This window comes from Lithobates pipiens, unplaced genomic scaffold, assembly GCF_037356315.1.
Source record: "Lithobates pipiens isolate NorthernLeopardFrog02 unplaced genomic scaffold, aLitPip1_a1.2 Scaffold_16, whole genome shotgun sequence".
NCBI lineage: Eukaryota > Metazoa > Chordata > Amphibia > Anura > Ranidae > Lithobates > Lithobates pipiens.
In genome coordinates, this window is record NW_027507748.1 from 538,296,198 (window position 1) to 538,323,051 (window position 26,854).

General features: G+C 42.9%; 1 protein-coding gene across 2 annotated transcripts in view; it reads left to right on the forward strand.

Annotated features, from left to right (window-relative positions):
• RB1 (RB transcriptional corepressor 1) overlaps positions 1-26,854 on the forward strand; it is a 307,484-nt gene that overhangs the window by 125,081 nt on the left and 155,549 nt on the right. For both annotated transcript variants that reach the window (XM_077483264.1, XM_077483265.1), the window contains exons 16-17: positions 52-128; positions 2,860-3,059. In XM_077483264.1, the coding sequence (XP_077339390.1) occupies positions 52-128; positions 2,860-3,059 (277 nt within the window). The remainder of the gene's footprint in view (positions 1-51; positions 129-2,859; positions 3,060-26,854) is intronic.

The following is a 26,854-nucleotide window of genomic DNA, read 5'->3' on the forward strand; positions in this document are numbered from 1 at the left end:
TGATTTGCTTTTGTTAAAATATAAAACTAATTTATTTTCGTTATTTTGTAGCAAACTGTTGAATAATGACATTTTTCATACGTGTCTCCTGGCCTGTGCTGTGGGAGTTGTCATGGCTGCTTATGGAGGTAAGGAAAATATTGGAAAAGTTTGCCTTTGCTAGTGTTCCTAGGATACATGTTTAGTTATCACCCCCCCCCCCCCCCCAATACTTTGTTAATTCATTTTAAAAATATGGAATTTCTATAAGAGCTTTTTTTTCTTTTCTTTATGAGAAAGTAGTTGAAAAATGAACAAAACCTATCCTTCTATAGTGTGTACTTGCCTTAATCCCATTCGCTTAGCGTGATCTTGTCTGCTGCCTGATTCCTGTGCTATTTGGTTGAGTCATTTCTGACAGGTTGTGCAGACTCTAAGCAATGTTTGGGTGCAGTGGCTCTAGCGCACAGCATGTGATTGACAGCCTCTATTCTCTCTACTCAGGTCTGAGTGCTATCAGGTGTCCACTGTGAGCTGTGCAGTGTGTGATGCCAGATCTCTGCCCATTTAAACAACTATGGAGAAGAGATGGCGACTTATTAAGAAGTATCGCTTGCGTATAAGGATTTCTTTCATCTCTGTGTATTACCTGAGGCTAGTTTCTTCAGTTGGTGCACGTAAAGGTTTTCAATAACTTGAAGCAAAATGTTTTATCCATACCATAGACATGTGTTTACACATGAAAACAATTTCCAGGCTCAAAAGCTATTACCGTATTTATCGGAGTATAAAACGCATGGGCGTATAACATGCACCCCAAGTTTAGGAGGGAATTTTAAGGAAAAAAAACTTACATTTAAATGCCCATCAATGCAGCCTTATCAGTGTTATTTGCAGCCTTGTCAGTGCAGCCTTGCCCCAGTGTCCATTGCAGCCTTGTCAGTGCAGCCTTGCCCCAGTGTCCGTTGCAGCCTTGTCAGTGCAGCCTTGCCCCAGTGTCCGTTGCAGCCTTGCCCCAGTGTCCGTTGCAGCCTTGTCAGTGCAGCCTTGCCCCCAGTATCCATTGCAGCCTTGTCAGTGCAGCCTTACCCCCAGTGTCCATTGCAGCCTTGGTTGAATTTAAAATTGGCACCGCTGAGACTGGGCGGAGCGAGCGTGGCCGAGACTGGGCGGAGCCAAGATACATATAGCCGAGTGTACTCGGCTCTTCTCGGCTCCGCTCACAGTCGTGCACAGTCCCACGCTATGATTGACATACCACAGGTCCAATGGCGGGACTGGGCTTGACTGTGAGCAGAGCCGAGAAGAGCCGAGTACACTTGGCTATGTGTATCTCTGCAGCGATGGCTTCGCTCACAATCAGAGGAGATCGACAGGATCGGCGTATAACATGCACCCACGTTTTTCCCCTGATTTTAAGGGGAATAAAGTGTGTGTTATACGCCGATTAAATACGGTAATTGAATAGTAAGAATCCGAAAGGAAGCATTAAATTAATCTTGAATCTTAGAGATAATGAAGCGGGTTATAGTCATTGTCATTTGTTGAACAAATTAATCTGACAAGATATATTGAATGATCTTAACTGATTTCCTGCTTTCATTTTGAAAACTGCAGAGTCAGTTTCCTTCCTTTGACTAATGTAAAACTTAGAAAATGTCTGGTGTGCATACATGGAACAAATTTATATGCAAATGCCTTGTCATCCAATTGGAATATTGAAAAGAGGGCTTGATGCGCCATACACTTAATAATCAGATTTATCCAATTTCCTACAGTCTGATTTTCCATTCAGACAGCTAGAAATGTATTAAGATTACAACATTCGTTTTTGATTAAAATCGATCAATGACCTTTTTGTGACTTTTTATGTGTGACTAATTTATAAATCCAATCGTGTTATCCGATTCTGTGAAGCATCGATTAATCAGATTAAAGTGACACTAAAGCTTCATGATGTTTGTTTATTTTCATTTTTTTAAATAACAAACATGTCATACTTACCTCCACTGTACAGCTCGTTTTGCACAAAGTGGCCCCGAACATCCTCTTCTGGGGTCCCACGGCAGCTCTTGCGGCTCCTCCCCGCGTTAGATAACCCCCTGGGAGAAGCAGTCTCCCGGGGGCTTACTTTGCGGGTGCGCTCCCGAGTCATTCATTCGGCATCCATATAAGTCGAATATATGACTCTGCACTGGCACCCGGGTCATTGGATTTAATTGATGGCAGCAGGAGCCAATGGCGTGGTCTTGGGCGTGGTCTTGGGGGGCGGGGGGGTGTATGCAGCATTACTGTAGGTTGTGCCTTGAAGGTTTACAACCCCTTTAAGAGTATGGCCACTACATGCCTTCCCTGGAACCCCCCCATGCATTATGTGCTAGTATGCCGCTGCTGTCAATCAAAGTCAGTAAGCCAATGAGGAGAGAAGAAAGGGACTGGGCAGCGGTGCCGTGTATGAATCGAAACAGGTGCCCCCATAGCAAGCTGCTTGCTGTGGGGGCATTCAACAGGAGGGAGGGGCCGGGAGCACTGAAGATGGACCTATGAAGAGGTGGATCTGGGCTGCTCTGTACAAAACCACCTGCACGGCACATGTTTTTAAAAAAAAAATAAAAAGACTTGTATCACTAGTATCACATTAAGGCAATTTTTAGACTGGCCAACACCTTACATCCAGCCATGCATTGTGAGGATATTTCCCCACTGGGTATAGTGACCCAAAAAAAACCTTGTATAGGTTGATGTAAAGTTGTTTTTATTTTGGCTGGGCTATTTATTTAATTATGTGTAATGCAGGTAGATCATAAAAATAATGACTATTTACAACAGCTGATGAACAAAATATCTATGTACATCGCTTCTCTATTTTCTTTTTACTAGGAAATTCCTTTCAGACTCAGTCCCAGGCAGAAACAGCCGTGTCCTTTCCATGGATTCTTAATGTCTTTGAGCAGAAAGCATTTGACTTTTATAAAGTAATTGAGAGCTTTATTAGAGCTGAACCAAGTCTAACAAAACATATGATTAAACACCTTGAGCGCTGCGAACACATGATTATGGAAAGTTTGGCCTGGCAATCGGTGAGTGATTTAAAGACCAAAAATTTGTTAACATGTTTTTTTTTTTTTTGACTGTGGGTGAAAAAATTCTTTACAATCAAGTTGCTTTTTCCAGTAGTTAGTGAGAAGGGACTCTGCGGTCAAAAATTGCTAAACTTCATTGCTTAACAGTAGAAATGTCTTCTAGCGTTGTCTAAATGTAGAACAGTGATGCAATTGAGGTTTCACTTTTTGTCATCACTAGTTGAAAGAGATGGTCTTCTACTGCCTTTCCTTTGCCATTTTATCCTGGCACTTGAGGTGAAATCCTAAAGTACAGCTAACTCTTATGGGAGTTGAATTCCGCTTTTTTTGTTTACAAACGATTTTTATGAATTCCGCTTTTAAACAAAACAGCCCCATGTTTTTGTCTTGAGCGGTTCCTGCTGCATGATGGTGGTCATCTTTTAGGCCAATTTTATACATAGTTTAAATATGTTTATTCCTGCGCTTGAAAGTCTCAGCTATGTCACCTGACAGCATTTTGTGGTTCGTTTCTGAATGATCACTTTATTTGGCCACCAGCATTTTATGTTTGGCTCTGAATGAGCACTACGTTTTCACATTTTTGGTTTTAGGATTGCAATTCTTCTTTCCTGTTGGTTATAATAATTTCTGCATTGTATATTATTGCATTTGGAATGTTAAGCCTACATTGTTTCTTACAGTATAGCGTAATTTCTGAGAATGTTTAGATTTGGCATTGCAGTGTTTTTTGTTTGTTTTGTTATATACACACACACATTTTTTTTTTTTTATTATTATAAGATCAAAAAAAGAATTTTGTAAAATCATAACATTTGTACATATAGCCTGTACATAGTAATTTCAACAAAAAGTGTATTATGCTGTAACATTGGAGCTCTCTTTAGTAGTAATTAATCAAAGCATAGCTGGATTCCTGTCTTCACCAGTATCAATATGAATTTAGTATGCGGTATCCATTTTTACGGTATCCATTCAGCCGATCATTACTCCAGTATATGTATTTGGCGTATGGTATTGCAGTGTTCACCTTCAAGCATGTTATAATGCCTCTTTCACATGTATAATATTTAGAAAACCCTGAAACCCTAAAATATTAATCAGCAATAAAGTTATGTTCTGCAGCTCCCTGATTTTCTTCTTTTTTTTTTTTTTTTTCTTCATTTCCAATCCATTGCTAAACTGTGACTAGAAAGCAGCTTAGGAGATTGTTGCCAAATGCATTTCAACAAAAGTCTTCCTATAATATTATTTATGCAGTTAACATATTTTTCCACATTATTTACTTGTAAAGTCTCCCTTGTGTGGACATCCAAAGTCCCGGAGACTGCTGCAGGGTGCCATCTTGGATATAATGTCAGCAGTTGCAGTAGACTCATAGCAGTCCCTCAGTAGAGACTCTGTAGTGGGGGTCGTGCCCTCCTGACCACCATACAATGCTGGTTATACTACTGACCTCTGTATACTACCCTACATCCTATTGACCCCTGGACTCTGGCTTACCTACTACTTTTACTGTCCAAAACTCAGGGTGGATAGCCAGCCTAGTGTTGAGGCTAACCAGGCTTGAAACTAGTCTAACAAGGCAGCCTGCAGTTCCAGTTGTTTTGCTTTCATGATGGACTTCAACATCAGGCTCGTGGACATGACCTATTACTCTTCAGGCCGGGTTCACACTGGTACTGCAAGACAGTCTTTCGACTGTTTATGCAACTTTGCCCTGCAACTTGAAGTCTGACATCCATCTGACTTCAATGAACGAAGATCTGACTTTGATCTGACTTTGATCCCGACAATACCAAGCACTTTGTGTCTGGTATGAATCTTTAGGGGAAACTCCACGCAAAATGAAAAAACAAAAAATGAAAAAAAAAACTGCATGGGGTTCCCCCTCCAAGACCACACCAGGCCCTTTGGTCTGGTATGGATTTTAAGGGGAACTCCCATGCCAAAAAAGGCATGGGGCCCCCCCCCCAAAAAAAGCATGCCCCCCCCCCCCAGAATCCATACCTGACTCTTATCCGAGCTCACAGCCCGGCAGGTCAGCAAAGTGGGTGGGGACGAGCGAGTGCCCCCCCTCCTAAAGCACACCAGGCCACATGCCCTCAACATGGGGGTGTGGGTGCTTTGGGGCAGGGGGGACCCTGACCCCAAAGGACCTTGTCACCATGTTGATGAGGACAAGGGCCTCTTCCCAACAACCCTGGCCAGTGATTGCCGGGGTCTGCGTGCAGGGGGCTTATCGGAGGGCCCCCAGGTCCCAAACCCTCCCCACCCACCCTATATGAATGAATATGGGGTACATTGTACCCCTTTCCATTTATCAAAAAAAGTGTCAAAAATTAAAACGGTGCACAGGCTTTTGACAGTTTTTTACATTTTTATTAAATCAGCTCTAGCGTCTCTTGCTATTTTTCTTCCCTCTCTGGGTCTTCTTCCTCTGCCGGTTCTTTTCCTCTCTCCGGTTATTCTCCTCTCTGTGCTGTCTTCTCCCTTTTCTGACAGGTCTTCTCCTCTCTGCTGATATCTTCTGCCTCTGCCGGGTCTCGTCTCTGTGCTGACTTCTCCCTCTATTGTTCCTCTGATCTTCTCTCTGCGCTCTCTCTCGCTCTAATGCTAGGTCCGCGGTGTGCGACTTATATAGGCATGTGGCAGGGCCACCGGGTGACTTTATCTAGAGGCACCACCCCCTTGTGATTTCATTGCCTCATTATGCCCTGGGCAGTGACCTCACAGGCACCTGGTCCTCCAGAGGATGTCACCCGGTAGGCTAGCCCCATGACTATATAAGTAATGGCACACCCAGGACCAAGCATTAGAGTGGAAGACAGCATTGAGAGAAGATCGGAGGAAGAACGGAGGGAGAAGACCTCAAAGAGGAGACCCAGCAGAGGCAGGAGACCCCAACAGATGAGGAAGACCACCTCTTCAGAGGAGAGAGGGGAAATCGGAAGAGACGCCAAAGCTAATTTAATACATTACTTTGTCAAAAGCCTGTGTACTATTTGTTATTTTTGACAATTTTTTTTACGTGAATGGTTAGGGGTACAATGTACCCCATACTCATTCACATAAAGTGGGGGGCCAGGATCTGGGGTCCCCCTTTAGATTCCAATTGGCCCCCTGCCCGCAGACCCGGACAACCACCAGCCAGGGTTGTCAGGAAGAGGTCCTTGTCCTTATCAACATGGGGACAAGGTGCCCAGGGGCCCCCTGCCCCAAAGCTCCCACACTCCCCTGTTGAGGGAGTATGACCTGGTATGGCTCAGAAGGGGAGGGTGCTGGCTCATCCTTATCCCCTTTCCTAACTTGCCGGACCTGCTTGGATAAGGGTCTGAAGGGTCTGGTATAGATTTTTGGGGGAACCCCACTCTGTTTTTATTTTATTTTTTGGCGTGGGGGTTCCCCTTAAAATCCATACCAGGCCGCACAAATAGCATTCCAAAGTCGGATCTGTTAAGACGATGATCCGAATTTGATCTGACTTCAATGATATTCATTGGGCTGAAGTAGGATCAAAGTTTGACCAAAGTAGTGCAGGAACCTTTTTCCAAGTTGGACCGACTTGTGTCGGACCAGTTAAGACTGGTCTCATAGGGAACCATTGATTTGCACACGTCATGCGACATGAGCTCCCAATGTTGAACGTTTGTCGCACCAGTGTGAACCCGGCCTTAGACGTGAAAGTAAATGTTGCATTTCTTTCTAAGGCCGCGTACACACGGGCGGACTGTTCGCCCAACTTAGTCCGCTGAACAGTGTTTCAGCGGACAGTCCGCTCGTGTGTGGGCTTCAGCGGACTGTTTCAGCGGACAGTCTGACGAACAAAGTCTTACGGACTTTTTTTGATTAACCACTTGGGATCCGCGCTATTGCCAAATGACGGCATTAGCGCGGACCTACATTTCCGGGACTACGTCTATTGACGTCGTCCCGTGTACGAGCGGCCTGCGCGCCCCCTGAGGGGCGCGCGCGGCGCGCTCTGTGATCGGCGAGTCCATGAGACTCGCCTGATCACCGATCCGTGCAAGGGGTCGATCCCGACCCCTTATCACGTGATCAGCTGTCAGCCAATGACAGCTGATCATGTGATAGAACGGAGCCGGTAATCGGCTATTATTCCTCCTCGCGCTCAGAGCCCGAGGAGAAAAAAAAAAGCCGATCACCGGCGGCCGTGATCGGGACATCAGTCCCGATCACGGCCGATCACGGCCAGCAATACAAGGGACCACCTGCCACCTGCCAGTGCCCACCTGCCTCCCACAGTGCCATCCTGAATAAAAGTAAGTGCCCCCCGTCAGTGCCCATAGTGCCACCCACAGTGCCACCCCACAGTGCCCACAATCTGCCTCAAAGGTGCTGCACCCCAGTGCTGCCCATCAGTGCCCAGCAGTGCCGCCCATCAGTGCCCAGCAGTGCCACCTATCAGAGCCACCCATCAGTGCCACCTATCAGTGCCCATCAGTCCCATCTATCTGTGGTACCTATCAGTGCCCATCCGTGCCACCCATCCGTGCCATCTTATCTGTGCCCATCTTTGCCCATCAGTGCCACCTTATCTGTGCCCATCGGTGCCGCCTTATCTGTGCCTATTAGTGCCGCCTTAACTATGCCTATCAGTGCCCACCAGTGCAGCCTATCAGTGCCCACCAGTGCAGCCTATCAGTGCCCACCAGTGCAGCCCATCAGTGCCCACCAATGCAGCCTATCAGTGCCGCCTAATCAGCGCACTTCAATGAAGGAGAAAAATGACCCGTTTGCAAAATTTTATAACAAACTATTAAAACATGATTTTTTTTTTTTTTTTTGCATCTTTTTTTGTTTGTTTAGCAAAAAATAAAACTCCGAGCTGTAACTAAATACCACCAAAAGAAAGCTCTATTTGTGGGAAAAAAATGATAAAAATTTAATTTGGGTACAGTGTTGTATGCCCGCGCAATTGTCATTCAAAGTGCATCAGCGCTGAAAGCTGAAAATTGGTCTGGGACTGAGGGGGGTTTAAGTGCCCAGTAAGCAAGTGGTTAATTTCTTATACATTTTTTTCATCTTTGGGATTATCAATATGCAAGTTTAAAAAGTAATTCATATTACTATTTTTTGGTGAATGATAATCCTGTTCACTATGATTATCTAATAACACTTGTGCACTTTATGTCTATATATTTTTACCTTTATTCAACACGGTCCATTTCTTGGAACATTGGGATCACGTGGGAAGTTTGTGTAGTTAAAGAGCGCGGTTCTTTTTGGTTTTAAATTTTTTTATATATAATTTTTTGGGTTATATAATAGAACTGCAGCATTTCACAGGATTTAAAATTTTCTTGTATTTATAGTTTGTAGCGTGATTTTTTTCTTTGTTTTTCTGTGCTAGGGAATTGACTAGTCACCATTTCTAGTAAGTTTCAAAGGTGCATTGCAAGATGGGGGGAAAACATAACTTATGGAAATTAAAAACGCTTGCAAGTAGATATTTTGCATTTTATTTTTTTTCCTGCATTTTTTTTTAAGCGGATGACAGGGTTTCTGTAAGAGAAATGACAGTATCAACATGTTATGTTTTTAAAAACTAACTTGAACCCAGGAACACATTCACAAATAACACATTAATAACACTACCTCCACTGCATCAAGGCTTACCTCCTGGTGGCCCAAGACTTCTGCCACTGCACGCTCATGTGATCACCATGAGGACCGCCAAAAGATGGTTCAATGCTTGAAAGAGACTTCTTTTTCTCGGGATCCTTAGGAACATTTGATTGAAAGCAAGGAGAGCGGAACTCTTGGAACTCCAGTTTGTACCCTGGAGCTATTGAGGAAGATCCCCATCTGTCTCGACACTCTTCCTGCCAGATCCTCGAACTGCAGAAGTATTTCCCCTACTTGAACGAGTGGGGGCACCTCCTCATAAGGAGGCTTTAGTATTTTGTAGGTTTCCTCCCCCAAGACTTCTTTTGTCCCTGAGGTTGACCTTGAGGATTACATTTTGAGCTTGATGGCAGAGGCCGTCATGACTGCCTGGAGACTGATGGGCATCAGTCTCCAGGCAGTCATGACGGCCTCTGCCATCAAGCTCAAAAGGTAATCCTCAAGGTCAACCTCAGGGACAAAGGCACAGGAGAAGGAGCTTGTTAAAATGAAAAACGTTTACTTCTTTTCTTAAATGGCAAAGGAGTACTTTCCACTAAAATTTATTTTGGATTTATTATTCAAATCATCCCCAAACAGCCGTTTCACTGCAAAAGAAGAGTAGCCAGGAGCTTCTTGTATGGCGCTTAGCAAAGGGCACAAGGCCTGAAAGATGGAATCTCTCATAGCAACTATTGCAAACATAAAACTGCTAGTAGCTTGCCAGAGCCTGGGCCTGCTGAACAGGATAACCTTGAGCACCTGTTTGAACCTCTCTCTAAACAATTAACCAATTACTGTCAGCACAGTGTGAGACACTCAATCTGCCAGAGAAAAAAGTGTGTGTGTGTTTTTGTTTTGTTTTTTAATAGGAATTCCAACTTTTTATCCGTTGGAACCCTAAGCATTTGAGCATTGTCTGCCGGACCAGTCAAAGCTTTATTCACAGAGGATATAGCAGCAGTAATTGCTGGTATACCCCACTGTAAGTGAATTTTTTTTTTCTCCATAGGATAAAGTGTGAAAAAAAACTTTTTAGGAGGGGAAAAAATGCTTATCTGGGTGATCCCACTCGGATACAAAAAGCTTTTCCAGCAATGAATGAACAGGAAAGGCATGAACAGCTTAAGGAGGCTTTAGCGAACCCAAACACTCAGTTAAGGGTACATAAATATGGAGCAGACCATTCAGTAAGGAATTGCACCATCAGTCATGTACATTGTGAAGCTGGTCCCCCCCCCTCATTTGACACCTCAGAAGAGGAGCTATCAGCCTCACCACGGTCCCCTGAGGGAATTTATCTTCTCCCAGTTCCTCAGTTTGAGAGTCCTGGGTAATGGAAGAGAACCTTTCGCATTTTGTCCCACACTGGGGTGCAATTAAAGCCGCTAACCTTTTTTTTGTTTTTTTGTTTTTTTTTCAATCCTATCACGGCTGAGGAAAAATACCTTTTTTTTTTTTTTTTTTTTTTTTTGTAACATAAACAGGGGGTGCAGTGTTGAAAACAGTTGCAAACATTTCATGGCCCCGATGCTCGCTCTAACCAGCCATCCCCTCTTAGGGAAGGATGCCGTTGTAGAGATGAGTAGGCTTTCCAGAGCTTGAGGGAGACCCTTTTAGCCCTTTTTTGGGGGTGTTTCAACTCCCCTTCTGACCATAGCCCAATGCACAAATGCAGAGGTACTATCATAAGAAATCGCATCCACTGCTTGAGCAATAGTCCAGCCACTGCCGCTACCATTAGTGCTCAATCTGATGCTTTTAGTAAATGTGTCAGTGAATGCCTGCGTCACCAACCTCTTACATGCCCCTTTTTGCTCTTGTGTCCCTCCGACATCTGCAGCCAGCAAAAATTTAGCTTTTAAACATACTTCCGCGCTGGCTGCTGGAGGACACCAACGCCGCGTTAAGCCACGCTCCTTCCATCACATTGCGGCCCCCTCCCCTCTTTTCAAAAGAGGGTTTTCCCGTGCAAAGAGATTGGTGCGGGCAACGGGGGTTGGAGGTGATGGTGAGGAAGAGACCTGTAACAAGCAGCCAAGCAGGGGTGGTGAAAAAACAGAGCAGCATCACCAACCATTTTTGGCTTCCCCCTTGCAGGAAGAGGGGGAGAGCTTTTTCCAGGGTGTTTTGTGGAAGAAAATCTCCCCCCCAAAATCTTACCGGAGGTCTGAGCTGCTCGCCGGAGTGAAACCTGCTGCTTCTGCTGACACAGTGTGATCTTTGAGGAAAGCATAAGGTACGTGCTCTTTACAGCCCCCAGTGGTGACTAGGCATGACAACATTTACTTTTTTAAAGGAGGCGTTTCGTAAGAAAATGTAAAAATTCCTTTGAAACCTCCACTTTTCCCACCGCAGGGTTTTCTGTGGTAAAAACAGATCTTCACCTCTCATGGTGGGCTCCATTACCAAACCTTCAGGAACCAGGGGATCCTTGGGGAACCCACACTCCTGGACCTGTAAAACACCCCTCCAGAAAAACTTTATGGCTGCAAAAACCAAAGCTCTGGATCCTGGGGTCCAGCTCTCTAAAAAGAATTGTTGCAGGCAAAACCTTGTTTCTTCCTCCACGAGGCCTCAAAAGACACTTTGAATGGATCTGGTTACATAACCTGCCCCAGCAAGGAATTTTCCAGTGGAGCACAGCACAGCACATCTTTACTCGTGACCAACACCTTAGACACTGGTGAAAGAACTGAGGTACTCTCAGTAGTGGGAGGTGTTATATAGGGAGTGGACTTCCTATCTCAGGGTGTGCCAGTGTCCATCACCTGAAGGTGGCCTATAACCCACATAGTAACTACTATGGCTCTGTGTCCCGTGATGTACGATAAGAAATTACAGTTTTGTGCATCGTTCTGCAGAAATATATGTTGCATTAGAGTATATAGTTGCATTGATTTTTATTTTTTCAACCACCCTTAAAGTAAATCTAAACCCAAGAACAAAGAATATATTGCAGTTTACCAGACCTTAGATTAGAAGGCTTTATTAAGCAGCCCAGAGATGAGTCAGTTTTTTTATTTTTCATTCAATCAGCAGGTTGAACAAAAATCTGACCTGATTCCCCCATCCACCTTGAATGTGTGAACGTGGGAAGTCCCCCCTCTGAGCTATTGTATGCTGACAGCGGAGAAACTTCTCTGCCATCAGAATACACTGCTCAGCACTGTAGGCTATTACTTGCAGCACTGATTGAGTGGGGAAGATCCACCAGGGTGGTTATACAGAAATTAACCACTTTCAGACCGGACCATTTTGCTGGCCAAAGACCAGACCACTTTTGTGATTCAGCACTGTGTCGCTTTAACTGACAATTGCGCGGTCGTGCGACGTGGCTCCCAAACAAAATTGACATCTTTTTTTCCCCCCAACAAAGAGAGCTTTGTTTTGGTGGTATCACCCCTGCGTTTTTTTATTTTTTGTGCTATAAACAAAAAAGAGCAACAATTTTGAAAAAAAAGCATTACTTTTTGCTGTAATAAATATCCCCCAAAAATTTATAAAAAAAATAACTTTTTTTTCCTCAGTTTAGGCTGATATGTATTCTTCTACGTATTTTTGCTAAAAAAAAATTGCAATAAGCTATTGATTGGTTTGCACAAAAGTTATAGCATTTACAAAATAGGGGATAGGTTTATGGCATTTTTGTTGATTTTTTTTTTTTTATTGTGACTGCGACATTATGGCGGACACATCGGACATTTTTGGGACCATTGTCATTTTCACATCAATCGGTGCTATACAAATGCACTGATTCCTGTGTAAATGACAATGGCAGTGAAGGGGTTAACCACTAGGTGGCAGTGTAGGGGTTGAGCGTGTCCTAGGGGGGGTGATGCTAACTGTGAGGGGCGTGGCTGTGTTTTACACGTCACTGATCTCTGCTCCAATCACAGGGAGCAGAGATCAGTGACACTGTTGCTAGGCAGAACGGGGAGATGCTTGTTTACTTTCGCATCTCCTTGTTCTTCCTCCCCATGAGACGATCATGGGTATCCCCGCGGTGATAGAGTCCGCCGGACCCATGGTCTGACTCACGGAGGTCCCGACTGGCATTCTGCCAACGTACATCTGTGTGCATCGGTCGGGAAGTGGTTAATTGGTAGAGTGATTTTTGTACAAAACGACAATGCCCATACATGGTTCACAAATTCAGCCAGTCCCTGCTGAACCAACTGAATCTCGATCCATGTATGGTTGCCTTTTTATGTGCACCTGATAATCCTGTGAATAACACCACCTGGACTGGACCTTAAACATATCTGCCTTTGTTCATCTCTATTACATGGTGTTTAAGGTATTCGTGGCTTACAAACATAAGATCGTTTGTTTTTTCTGTCTGTTTAGCCCATTACAAGGAAACAACTGCTGATCTTACCAGAAGTGTAATTTCTTAGTTGGACAGGACACAGGATCTTTAGTTTTTACCATGGGTTCACTGGACACAGGTGAAAAAAAGGCCTCCCACTTTATTTACCCCAGTGGTAGTCCATCTCTACAGGGCCCCAGTACATTCTGTTCAAGATGGTTGCCCCCAATTACCCACCTTCTTACTTTTAGGGAGGGGTTTTCTGCCACAAAGTTAATTTTTTTGTAGTCAGAGTTTTGGTCCTTTTTTTTTTTTTTTTTTTTTAGGTGATAGATCACAAGGGTCACAAGCAAGCTCCATGGTTGTTGCCTCCTAGGGTCTGTCTCTCGCATTTTTTCTTGCCTGCCGACACACTGCCTGGGCAGGAGCTAGATGAGGAAGCTCTCCCTCTCTCCTTCTGAGGAATTGGATCAGAATTGGTCACTTTCAGCTGAAATTTCATGCACTCTTCGGAATACTGTTGCTACCCTTATTGATGATGCTGTATGTTCTTCTTTCCCTTTAGAGAGGCCTGAGTTTGCTCACCCCAGATTCTCCCACGTGGGTTCTCTACAATTGCTCAAGCCCGCTTAGAACTTCCTAGGCCACTTTCTGTTCAAACCCATCCTATAAGCTTGACTGACTTCACCCTGAAAAGCTATTTGCTCCTTTAAAATATTTTGCTCTGCAATATCCTACAAAAAAAAACTGAACGGTCCTCGTAGTGGACCCTTCCATAAATAATGCTAACGGTCCCTGTAGAGCAGAACACTGTGTTCAAGGACTGAGTGGAAAAAAGGTTAGATGCTTTTTTTTAAGGATCCCCCTTTTTTTTCTTTTCTTGGCTGACCCTGCTATAAAATCTGCAGTCACTTTCATAGTTTACTAGATCCTTGCTTTCTGAACTAAGCGTATGGGCTCAGACCCTAACTCCATATTAACTCATCCCTCTGTTTTCCAACAAGTGCTTACATTGCTATTGAGAGCCTTGGCAGTTATGCTCTTCTCCGTCCATATGCAGAGGATTCCAGTCAGCAGAGCTCCCATGCAAGTGTCTGCTCTTTGAAGATGTATTCCTGTTTGGTCTTTCTTTGGAAAAGAACATCAAAGAAATCACAGGGGGGTAAGAGTGCTAGTCTCCCCCAGGAAATAAGGGCTTGTGCTTCTACCCTTGACACTAGCAAAAATTCCCACAGGGCCTTCAGATTCAACGCCAAGTCTTGGAACACGTTTTTCTCAGAAGATGTGGTCCTCCAGGCCCTCTTGTCAGAGTGGGGGAGATATCTGTCAAGCAATATATCACACAGAACTGGCAGGTAGTGTGTGAGTCATCGCTCGCTGCCAGCTATAAGATGCACCATAAGGGATCAATAACAGGGGGGGGGACTAATTGGGCAAGAATTAGTCCATACATTCCATAGTGGTAAGAAATATCAAGGAGAATTCCGCAGGACAAATGGATCCACAGGTGGAAATGGGAATTCCCTCCACACACAAACAGCAAAAAGAGGGCATCTGGGTCAGTGTAATCTTAAAAGCAAATAGAGAGGGAGAGAGAGAGTGTGTTTGGAATGCAGAGCTTCTCTTGTCTCCATAAAATAGGAGTAGGTGTTCTGTAGTTCACTGGGCAGGGCTGATGACACTGAGAATACTACAAGATCTTGGCAGCCCAATGGCTTTTTGCCAGGATCAACAGGTATATTTTTCACTTACAGAAGAGATCTGTAGAACCCCTTTCAATGATATATTTACCAAACCAAAGGCGCCAGAAAAGAATGTTCATTATACGATTTTACGTACACTTCTTCCTTTTTTTTTTTTTTTTTTAATGTAAGGAAAACATGAATTTGCATATCCTAATAGAGAACTGCTTTTTGTGTTTAGTGGTTACTTTAGTTATGTTGCTGTTTGACAGTAGATGTTAATATAGATAATTAATGCTTTCACACACCCGTTCCTGAACTACAACTATTGTAGAGGACAAGTAAACAGCAATTACATGGGTGTAAATATTTTCTTTGTGCTTGAAGTGTATGTAGATTACTACAGAATTTGGCTTGCAATGCAAGTGTAAAAAGTAGGGATTTATTTACTGGCTAAGTTTTAGGAAAATTTGTGAATTTATTTTACATTTAGTAGTTTATATTTCACTTGGGACACAACTGCCAAAGTATATGTTCACATCACTTTAAAAAAAATAAGTTTTTAGTATTTCTAATGTAAATTAATAATTATCAATGCTGCTCTCTTTTATCCTGTCTACTTTAAGCTGAACTTTGGGCACAAGAACTAACAATTGATTATATTCTCCCATTGCTTCAAATGATCTAAAATTCACTTAGCGTGCATTAAATGCTTTTACAAATATAGTTCTTACATTGTAAAAGCACTGGGGACAGCCTCACTGCGCTGAACGTAGCCTGTGCAGAGAACAGAGCTGTAGGAGGGGCTCAGTAGGCTCCACCCACTACATGATGCCTGCAGAAAGCTACAGGAGGGCAGAGACCAGATCGGTCACCCTGCACAAGGAGAGAGCAGCAGTGACCCAGTCTTCAGTACATGAAGTAATAGGCGAAATCACGCTGGATTACTGAACTGATATGGAAGAAATACACAAAGCAAACCAAAATTCATACAAGATGACACAGGACTCTTGTATTTAGTCAATATTGACTTATCCTGAAGTTTAGCTTTAAGAGACTTGACACTTGTTGAAAAGCTTACAACCAAGTTTATCTCTAACTAAAAATGTGTGGTTTTGGTTCTATGGCTCTTGCTTTAGTCCTATGACATCAAAAGGAGATGTACCTGGGGGGTCTAGGTGGCTCCACCTCTAATGCCCTGTACACACGGTTGGAAATTCCGATGGAAACGGTCCGATTGGATTATGTTGTCGGAAAATCCGATCATGTGTGGGCTCTATCGGACTTTTTCCATCGGTAATTCCTACGGAAAAAGTTTGAGAGCTGGATCTAAAATTTTCCGACAACAAAATCCGATCGGACTTTTTCCGATTGTAGAGAATTCCAACGGACAAAGTGCCACGCATGCTCAGAATAAATTGCGAGACAAAAGCTATTGGCTACTAGCCTCTACGTAGCCCTGTCATATGCATTGAACGTCCCCGTGTTTTAGAACAGTCGGATTTTCCGACAACTTTGTCAGACTTGTGTATGCAACACAAGTTTCGGCCAAAATCTGACGGAAAAAATCTGATGGATTTTGTGGTCGGAATGTCCGACTGTATGTACAGGGCAAAACAAGTATCACAGATATGAGACAAGGTCACTAGGCTTGTTAGGGACAGAAGCGTTGTTTCTGTCCCATCATTTACCTTCTTCATTTAGATCTTTGGAAATTTCTGACACCAGAAGAGAGGCTAAAAACAGTTGCGGGTCTTTGAAGTAGAACACACCTGGCAGTACAAGTGACTAAGCCCTCTGAAGCACAAAGAGGAGCACAGATGACTTTTCATCGCCTTTTCTATCTCCTTATCTTTTAGTAGTTGCCGATTAACAGCTTGTTTACTACATTTTATGAACTTACTGTAAATGATCACTATTTGGCTTGTTTTATTTAACATTAGTAGAGCAAATAGTTATAAACCTAAATCCTGAGTTGAGATTGAATTATGCTTAAAGGATTGTAAAGGGATTTTTGTTTTCTTTCTTTTAAATAACAAACATGTTATACTTACCTCCACTGTGCAGTTCGTTTTGCACAGAGTGGCCCCCGAACCTGGTCTTCTGGGGTCCCTCGGCTTCCCCCTGCAAGTACTTCTCATGTTAATGCGAGCTACCTTGCATGGTGAGAAGTGCTTGCGGGCGCACTCCCATGATACCGTTGGCGGCTATAGCCGCTCACTGTATCACTCTGCCCCGCACCCGGCACTCCGCATCATTGGATGTGATTGACAGCAGCGCGAGCCAATGGCTGTGCTGCTTTCAATCCATCCACTCTAGCCAATAAATCACCAGGCTGAGCGGGGAAGAGTTTCTCCGGTGCGAGCGCGGGACTTTCGAGGGGTCAGCTAAGTAAAACAGGGGGGCTGGGGGGGCCGGCATTGTCTGATGTTTTTTCACCTTAATGCATATAATGCATTAAAGTGAAAATAATTTACCTTTACAACCCCTTTAAGTAAGGAGGGAGGATTATAATCCCCTGTATGGCCCCCCCCTCCCCCCCATCCGTGTCCTATTGGAGAAATTGGCCTTCGTTTCCTGTCCCATAGCCAAACCATAAGTGAGAAGAAATCCCTGAAAATTAAGCCAACCTTTTGAGAACCCCCAGATCACTTAAATCAGTGTCCCTGTTGGAATATTTTATACAATCGATAAAGACTTGAATGTTTTTTGAAAGTACCTGAATATTTTGTTTGCTTCTAACATTCAATTTTGGAATAAATGAAATTTCATTAACGAAAACTCATTCACTTACAATTTGTTAATTTGTGAAAAAATGTCCACTCTTTCTCGAGTTTTTCAAAACTAAAATAGATTTTCTTTGACCCCATAATCTATTAGAAAATCAAATGATCATTTCAAAGTCAAATTTTACTAAACAAGATTCTACCTGTGCATCGCCTGCTTTGGTTTGCTGAGAATAGCGCTGCTGAGAATAACGCTGCTGCTCTTTAGAATAAAGAGATGTCAGTGTAAAGTATGGATGTCCAATGGGAACTACTTTCAGCTGGCAGGACACCTTGGTGCAGACCTAGCACATGTTGGCAAGATAATGTTTCCCAAATGGCCTGGACACTCCTTAGAATCGTCCAGCAATACCACAATCTGTGACCAGGCAAAAGGGCCATACTTCTGTCAAGTTGATGGTAGCGAATAATCTGACTGTAAAAACTTTTGTATAGTGCTAATTTTACATTTGAGGAGACTAAGAAAACAGATGGTGTAATATTTGAATATGTGACCTCATTCATATAAAGGGGCAGTGAAAAAACATCATGCATTGCATGATGAAACATTTACGGAAACATTTAGTTTCATACTATAGCCACTGAGAGAGTCTTACCATACAGGTTATGGTGAGAAGAGTAGGAGAATCCAAAAAGCCTTCCAACCAAACCAGTGCATAGTACAGTAAAGCCTTCAGGCATTCATATGTCTCATGCATTCACATATTCCAGAAATAAGAGGATTACTCCTCATTTAAGGACCTTGGGTGTAGCCATGCAAATTGTTCCTTTATTTCCCAGCTGCTAAACACACATCCACCAATATTTATAATGCAATATTCGTTCAGTCCAAATGCAAGAAAAACACTTAAAAACGCAACAGTCACCCATCAAACTATTCTGATCTGGGATCGCTTGAGGGGGTTTATCGAATCACCTGGGGCCTATGACTCCCTTCTTTGGGATCCGAGCCTTCCCACTGGCTATGTATATAACAGGATTCGTACCATGGCGAAAAGAAGATCATAGGAGGCTTGCCCAAGTCATTAGAGCAAACCCCACTCTAAGGACAGATACCCCTTCCAGTTCGCTTTCCCGACACCCCATGCAGTGGCTTCAGAGACAAACTACTTCTTAAATTCGGTCTTTTCCATCCATACCAGACATCCTAGCTGAACCAACAGGATTTACAAAGGCCTGGGAGGCAGAACTATGACACTCTAGCTCTAATTGACTGGCAAAAATGCTTTATCCTGATGCACAAGTTATCCCTAGCCACTAAGACCCCGGAAAAAAGAATTTAAACTTGTAACGAGATGGTACAGATGCCCTTTGACTATACACCATTTCAACTCGACAGTGCCAGATACCTGTTGGTGGTGTCTTGGCTCCTGAGGTACCATGCTCCACATCTGGGGTGAATACGCCACTCTAAGATGGCATAAAACGTAGCTGTAGCGTCTGATATCGGGTTGGTATGCTGATCGTCCTTAGTGGATGCACCAACTAGCATTCCGTCCTGTCCCCTTCCCCAATGTGTCGATACAAGGGGTTAATTCGTATCTTCCTCGGGGGGGTGATTTGATTGTACAGTGAACCTCTCATTTAATATAGGACGTCTGTGGCCATTTTGTTGTAGACCGGGAACACTCTAGTTTTGAATCAGTGCAACTTCAAAAAAATGTTATGCTATTTTGGTGGCACCCTGTAGCGCCATGCAAATGCGAGTACTCTGTAAGGGATCTTTACTGTGTTCATAATAAGTTTTAACATACTACACTATGAAGTACTAATTTTTAGGAATCTGGATATACCACTGAACCATTTACAGGTTCCAGGTTCTCTCTCTCCATCCACACATTATTATTGTAATAAGGATTTTTTTAGTTTAGTTCACCAATATATTGTTTCTAGGATTTTGATTGCTTTTTTTTTTTTTTCTTCTCACCGTATGGACGTTTTATCATATCCCACACGAAAGCACTTTATTTGGAATATTGTTTGTAACTTAGCACATTATCACTTTATTGCTGTTGAGATATAGCAAATTTTTACATTTTTTTTTCATTTCACTATTTGGATTTTATGTTTGAAAGCGCAGCGTACTTTAGAATATTCGATGATCTTTGCATGGTTTATGAGACATGTGCAAACGCTAGCTGCTCATTTAAAATAAGAGTGTAATTTGAGAGACCCGATTTGGGCTTTTAGTATAGAGGTGGCTCGCAGGGCATTACATTGTTTGTTAAATGGTGTATTACCTCCCAAAGGAAACAGACATAAATAATTTATAGTATGCGACCAGTCTAAAAAAAGTGGCATGTTGACCAATGCCAGGAGCCTGGTGGACAAAATGGGTGAACTAGAGATAATGATGTACAAGGAGGATTTGGATTTTGTGGGAATTTCAGAGACCTGGTTCAACAGCTCTCATGATTGGCTGGCAATCATTCAAGGGTATACCCTTTTATTAAAGGGATAGGGTAAACAAGGGGTATGCCTATATATCAATAATAATGTACAAGTGAATGAGAGATGACATCACTAAAGGGGCTAGGGAGGAGGTGAAATCCTTATGGGTAGAGCTCCAAAGGGATGAAGCTAAGGGGAAAATAATACTAGGAGTATGCTATAGGCCCCCTAACCTGAGGGAGGAGGGGGAGACTCCTATCACAATTTGAATTAGCAGCAAGGATGGGAAGTGTTCTCATAATGGGGGATTTTAATTATCCAGACATAGACTGGGCGGAGGGAACCACGCATACATCTACAGCTCGCTAGTTCATAAATGTCTTGCGGGAAAATTTCATGGTTCAGATGGTAGACCCACCAACTAGAAATAAAGCATTACTGGATCTACTGATTAACAACAATACAGACTTGATCATGGATGTAGAAATATGGGGCAATTTAGGAAACGGCAATCACAGGTGAATAGGCTTCAGTATAAATCACACTAATAGGAACCATAAGGGGAATACAAAGACACTGAATTTCAAAAGAGCCAACTTCCCTAAACTATGAACCTTTGCTAGAAGGCATAAACTGGGATAAAATCTTAGGACCAAAGAACATGGAGGAGAGAGGGGTTTGCTTTAAAAGCATATTAAATGAGGGAATTGGCCAATGCATCCCACTGGGTAATAAATTTAAGAGTGAACAAAGGTCCTGGATGGCTTAACTCCAATGTAAAAATGCATATAAAAGCAAAGGAGAAGGCTGCCAAAAAATACTAGGTTGAGTGATCATCAGCATTCAGACTTTATAAAGAATACAACAAGGAATGTAAGGGTGCAATCAGGGTGGCTAAGATAGAACACAAAAGACACGTAGCAGAGGAAAGCAAAAAAAAATCCCAAGAAATTCTTTAAGTATGCAAACAGTAAAAAAGGGAGGACAGACCATATTGGCCCCATAAAGAATGAGGAAGGACATCTGGTTACAAAGGATGGGGAGATGGTGAAGGTATTAAATGTATTCTTCTCCTCAGTCTTCACATGGGAATCGGCAAGTCAACAAAGATTTAGCAAACTTTTTAATGAAATATAAGGAAGACAAATCAGGAACAAGGAAAAGATTCAGCTCACACTCATGTTAAGTTGATTCATAACAGAGTGGATATTATTCTCCATTTATAGCTCACAGTACTACATTCTGTGACTGATTCATAAAATGTAAATCACAGTAGGGACCCTGTGGTATGCTACGTCTAACTCAGCACAAAGAACTTTAGGATTGGAGGAGAGTTTGTGGCTTTGATGGGTAAAGACGCATAGCGGAGGCGAGCAAGAAAAAATACCAAATTCTTTATGTAAACAGTAAAAAAGGGAAGATAGACCATATTGGCCCCATAAAGAATTAGGAAGGACATCTGGTTACAAAGGATAGTGAAGATATTGAATTTATTCTTCTCAGTCTTCACGAGGGAATTGGGGCGAGGGGGGGGGGGCTTCAGTAACCAACTGCATTGTATCCTTATGACACATCACAGGAAGACCCTCCATGGTTAACAAAGGACAGAATAAAATTTAGACTTCGGAAACTCAACATTAATAAATCACTGGGACCAGATGGCTTGCACCCGAGGATACTTGGGGAACTCAGTCAAATAATTGCCAGACCATTGTTCCTAATTTTTTACTGACTGGAATGGTACCAGCTGTTTGGAGAAAATCCACTGTAGCACCAATATTTAATAAGGGCTCAAAATGTATCAATTACAGACCAGTTGGCTTAACATCAATAGTATGCAAGCTCCTTGAAGGGGATGATAAGGGACTATATACATGATTTTAGTAATGAAAATGGTATCACTAGCAGTACTCGGCATGGATTCATGAAGAATCGTTCTTGCCAAACCAATCTATTAACCTTCTATGAGGAGGTGAGCTGCCGTCTAGATAAACGAAGGCCTGTAGAGGTGGTGTATCTGTATTTTGCAAAAGCATTTGACACAGTTCCCCATAAAAGTTTATTGTACAAAATAAGGTCCATTGTCATGGACCATAGGGCGAGTACTTGAATTGAAAACTGGCTACAAGGGAGAGTGCAGAGGGTGGGGATGAATGGGGGAGTACTCGGAAAGGTCAGGGGTGGGTAGTAGGGTCCCCCAGGGTTCTGTGCTGGGACCAATCCTGTTTAATTAGTTCATGAATGACCTGGAGGATGGGGTAAACGGTTCAATCTCTGTATTTGCGGACGATACTAAGCTAAGCAGGGCAATAACTTCTGTGCTGGATGTAGAAACCTTGTAAAAAGATGTTAAATTAATGGGGTGGGCAACTACATGGCAAATGAGGTTTAATGTAGAAAAATTTAAAATACATTTGGGTAGCAAAAATATGAATGCAATCTATACACTAGGGTGAGAACCTCTGGGAGAATCTAGGATGGAAAAGGACCTGGGTGTCCTAGTAGATGATAGGCTCGGCGATGGCATGCAATGCCAAGCTTCTGCTAACAAAGCAAACGGAATATTGCCATGCATTAAAAAGGGGAATAACACAAGCGATAAAATCATAATTCTCCTGCTCTACAAGACTCTGGTCCGGCTGCATCTAGAGTATGTTGTCCAGTTCTGGGCACCAGCCCTCAGGGAGAATGTACTGAAAATGTAGCGCGTACAAAGAAGGGCAACAAAGCTGATAAAGGGTCTGGAGGATGTTGGTTATGAGGAAAAGTTGTGAGCACTGAACTTATTCTCTGGAGAAGAGACGCTTAAGAGGGGATATGATTTCAATTTACAAATACCGTACTGGTGGCCCCACAATGGGGATAAAACTTTTTTGTGGAAGGGAGTTTTTTTTTTTTTTAAGAAGCGTGACCACTCATTAAAATTAGAAGAAAATCGGTTTAACCTTAAACTACGTAGAGGGTTCTTTACTGTAAGAGTGGCAAAGATGTGGAATTCCCTTCCACAGGTGGTGGTATCAGCAAGGAGCATCAACAGTTTAATAAAACTATTAGAGAAACACCTGAACGATCACAACATACAGGGATATGCAATGTAATACTGACATATAGGTTGGACTTTTTTCATCCTCACCTACTATGTACTGTAACTATGTAATTTAAAAACAATATTTTATTCATATTCAACCTAATGTAACTAGGTTGGTTCTAGTTCAAATCCAAATAAGAGGAAAACATTTAAATATTTGCACATTGTAAGTATAAACCACCCCTTATGTCTTTCACATGGGCAGACTGCCTGCTCAGTGGGGGATCTGTCCACTGATCCCTGTTATGTAGATGACAGGTCCATGTTCTCTCTGCTTATTTCCTCCTGTAGATGGTTGGATGTAAATGGACCATCTGTCCGTTTACAACTGACTGTCATCGGATCTGATCTGCCAGACGGATGGGAAACAGATTCCCCCATCCGTCTGTTTATGGAGGATAGGATTGGATGTCAGTGGGTGTCAATGGACAAGTCTGTTTACATCTGCCACTCCATAGAGGGCAATGGATGGTTCAATCTCATCGGCCTAAAAAAAACGATAAGCGGACCCGATTGCCTGTGTGAAAGGAGCATTAAAGTTGTGACCCCCATCTAGAGCACAAATATCACGTATATTGGCATTTAACTGCTCCAGAAAAGGGCACAACTGCAGTCCACCGGATATATACCTAATACACCATACTACATAGAAAATGACAGGGCGACTATAGAGGGGTTACAATTCCTCAATACGTTTTAAAAGACCAACCTTTTCAGGAGAAGGCCTTTTAAAAAAAAAAAAAATTTGGGTAAATATTCCAACAAATGGATGAAGGTTGCTACCAAGACGATAGGGAGACAAGAAGGGCATCCCAAGACTGATAAGTGCTTTTGACCTTTCCAGGGCAGTTAAAGAGGGGTTTACTTCCTCTTTGTCTCCCTGCAAAGGTAATGCATAATGGGCTACTATGCATCCCATAGTAGCCCATTATGTGTCACTTACCTGACACAGGAGCTAGCGATGTCACGGCTGTCCCCCTGTAGTCCAGAGCGTCCATCTTCTTCCGGGTATCACTGCTCCGGCCACTCGGCACCAGAGCAGCGATGACGTCACTGCATGCGCACGGGAGCCGCCACTAACGGCATATCTCCGTTAGCAGCGGCATGCTGCTAACCGCCATAGTGCGCCTGCGCGCAGCTGTCTAATGCGCGTGCGCTGTGACTGTCTTTTAGTAAATATCTCCTAAACCATGTATGTTTAGGAGATATTTCTTGGACCTAAGTATAAGCCTTAATCTAGGCTTACCTGTAGGTCAAAGTGGTTTGTAAGGGTCATTATACATGCTGATATTTGTACTATGGATAAGGTTACCACTTTAAGGCCCCTTTCAGACAGAGCGGAATTCGTGAAGTGGCTCCTCCTACTCAGTGGGGGACCTCTCTGCTGAGCAGGCAGATGACAAGTATGTCTCCGCTCTGCTATGCAGAGCAGACACAACAGCATGTATCTCCATCCCTTTGTTTTTAGAGTATCCGATTGGATGGCAGTGGGTGTCAGCGGACACCTGTAGGCTGACATCCGTCGCTCCATAGAAAACAGACAAGCGGACCCTATCAGTCCGCTGGTGTGATAGGGGCCAAAAGGCTTCTGTTTATACTAACAATGTGTAAATGTGTGTTGCGTGTGTTTTTTTTTTTTTTTTTTTTTTGTTTTTTTTGGTGTTACTTGGATTTTAAATATAGCCAACCTGGTTACACTAGGTTGAGTTGAATAAAATATTGTTTTTACATTTTTTAGGTCTGTTTCCCTTTCATGCATGTCTGTTTTCCTTTGAGAGACAATACAACATTAAAGTCTCCCAGTACCTTTTTGTTGACTGTTTTTAGTCAGCTACTTTTCTATGTATCCTTCAAAAAAAATAAAAAATACAATGACTGTACTTTTTTGTTTTTTGAAATTTTCCAAGAAAGACCACAAGGTTAATTCCGTACCTTGTTTCTAATAAACAGCAGACATCCTTTTCCAAGTGTTGGCCTGTCCCCACCATTGTTTTAGTTTCCTGCAGGGTCTTGTGCCTGTGACAGAAGCAGCTTGCTTAAGATGTTCAGTATGCTTCCTGTCAAATGTTGTGCAGATGGATAGCAGTGCTCTGCTTAACGTAGACGTTAACATGATTTTTTTGGGGAATTTCTTAAAGAATAACTTTGGTCTTTGATAAAAAAGCAAAAATGTCCTGCAGCACTTAGTCCTATTAAAGTCAACTTTTTATTTTTAAAAATAACAAACATGTAATACTTAACCTGCTTGGTGCAATGGTTTTGCACAGAGCAGCCTGATCCTCCTCCTTCTCAAGTCCCCCGCCGGTGCTCCTGGCCCCCTCCCGCCTGCCTAGTGTCCCCCAGAAGGCTCACCTTTGAGCTGCTGCTCTGTGTGTTCATTCACACACAAAGCCGAGGCTTGCCCTGCCCCTCTCACGCCTCATTGGCTCACTGACTCTGACAGCAACAGGAGCCAATCGCTTCCACTGCTGTCTCAGCCTCCTCAGAGCTGAGGCTCTCGTGCACATCACTGGATTGAGATGGGGCTCGGGAGGCTGCTGAAAACTGAAGGTTTTTTACCTTCATGCATTGAATGCATGAAGGTAAAAAACCTTGAGCCTTTACAACCACTTTAATTATCAGTGCACCTGCATTTACAGTTTTCTCTTGGTCTCCGTTGCAAAGTTCCACAAAGATCTATTGATCCTATTGGTAAAGCCCACTTAAAGATGGGTACACATTGTCCGAAAATCACCCGGTTCAACTTGAACCAGCTGACTTTTGGTCAGTGTACTGCAGTCTGTCTCATAGAAGCCAGTTTAACAACTGGCTTTTGTTGAAGGGACATGCTGGAAAGCCAACCCCCAATCAGCGCTGGGAGCCAATGGCTGCCAGTGCTGATCAGTGTTTTCTGGCAGGGGATGGTGTCCTCATTTTATAATACAATAGCATAGTGGGGGTGATTGCTGCACCAACATCGCTTGTGTTGATACGGCTATCTGTCAGGTGTTTTTTTTTTTTTTTTTTTCATTCAAGCCACTGGGTTGAATGAAAAAAAACTTGCAGTGTGCATCAATGCTTCATGCAACTTCATCTAATTGTGTAACAATGATGTTGAACTGCTCTTGCATTCAGGGCAGAGTTGCTGCTCTCATGAAGGCTGTGACTATTTGTACTCCCATGGGATGAAAAATGTTGAAGGGGTATGACAATCGTCATTGTCGCTGCCAAGTCACAAGCCTGTCGCCTTGTCAGTCAGCAACTGGCCACATGCCCACAGTTTTTTTTTTTCTAAACTGAGTGCTCTAAAAAGGTTGCTGATAACCTTCCATTGTGAGCTGCAGTGTCTGGGCGGGGGAGCACGTGAGACACTAATGGGGAAGGATTTCATGTTTGTGCATCACATAGCAACTGGATTCATTTAGACTATTCTATAGGCCTTTAGTTGTAATTTAAATGAGGACAATAGTTTTGGGTCATATTTTTTTTTTTTTTTTTTTTAGGTTCTACATTTTTAACATATTGGGATATGTGTGTGTGTATATATGTATGTATGTGTGTGTATGTATACATACACACAGTATCTCACGAAAGTGAGTACACCCCTCACAATTTGGAAATATTTTATTATATCTTTTCATGTGACAATACTGAAAAAATTAGGCTTTGCTACAATGTAATGTAAATTTGCTGTCCCCTCAAAATAACTCTAAACACAGCCCTTATTGTCTAAACTGCTGGCAACAAAAGTGAGTACACCCCTAAGTGACATTGTCAAATTGGCCCAAAGTGTCAATATTTTGTGTGGCCACCATTATTTTTCAGCACTGCCTTAAGGCATGGAGTTCACCAGAGCTTCACAGGTTGCCACTGGAGTCCTCTTCCGCTCTACCTTCCGTTTGAGGATGTCTCACAGATGCTCAATA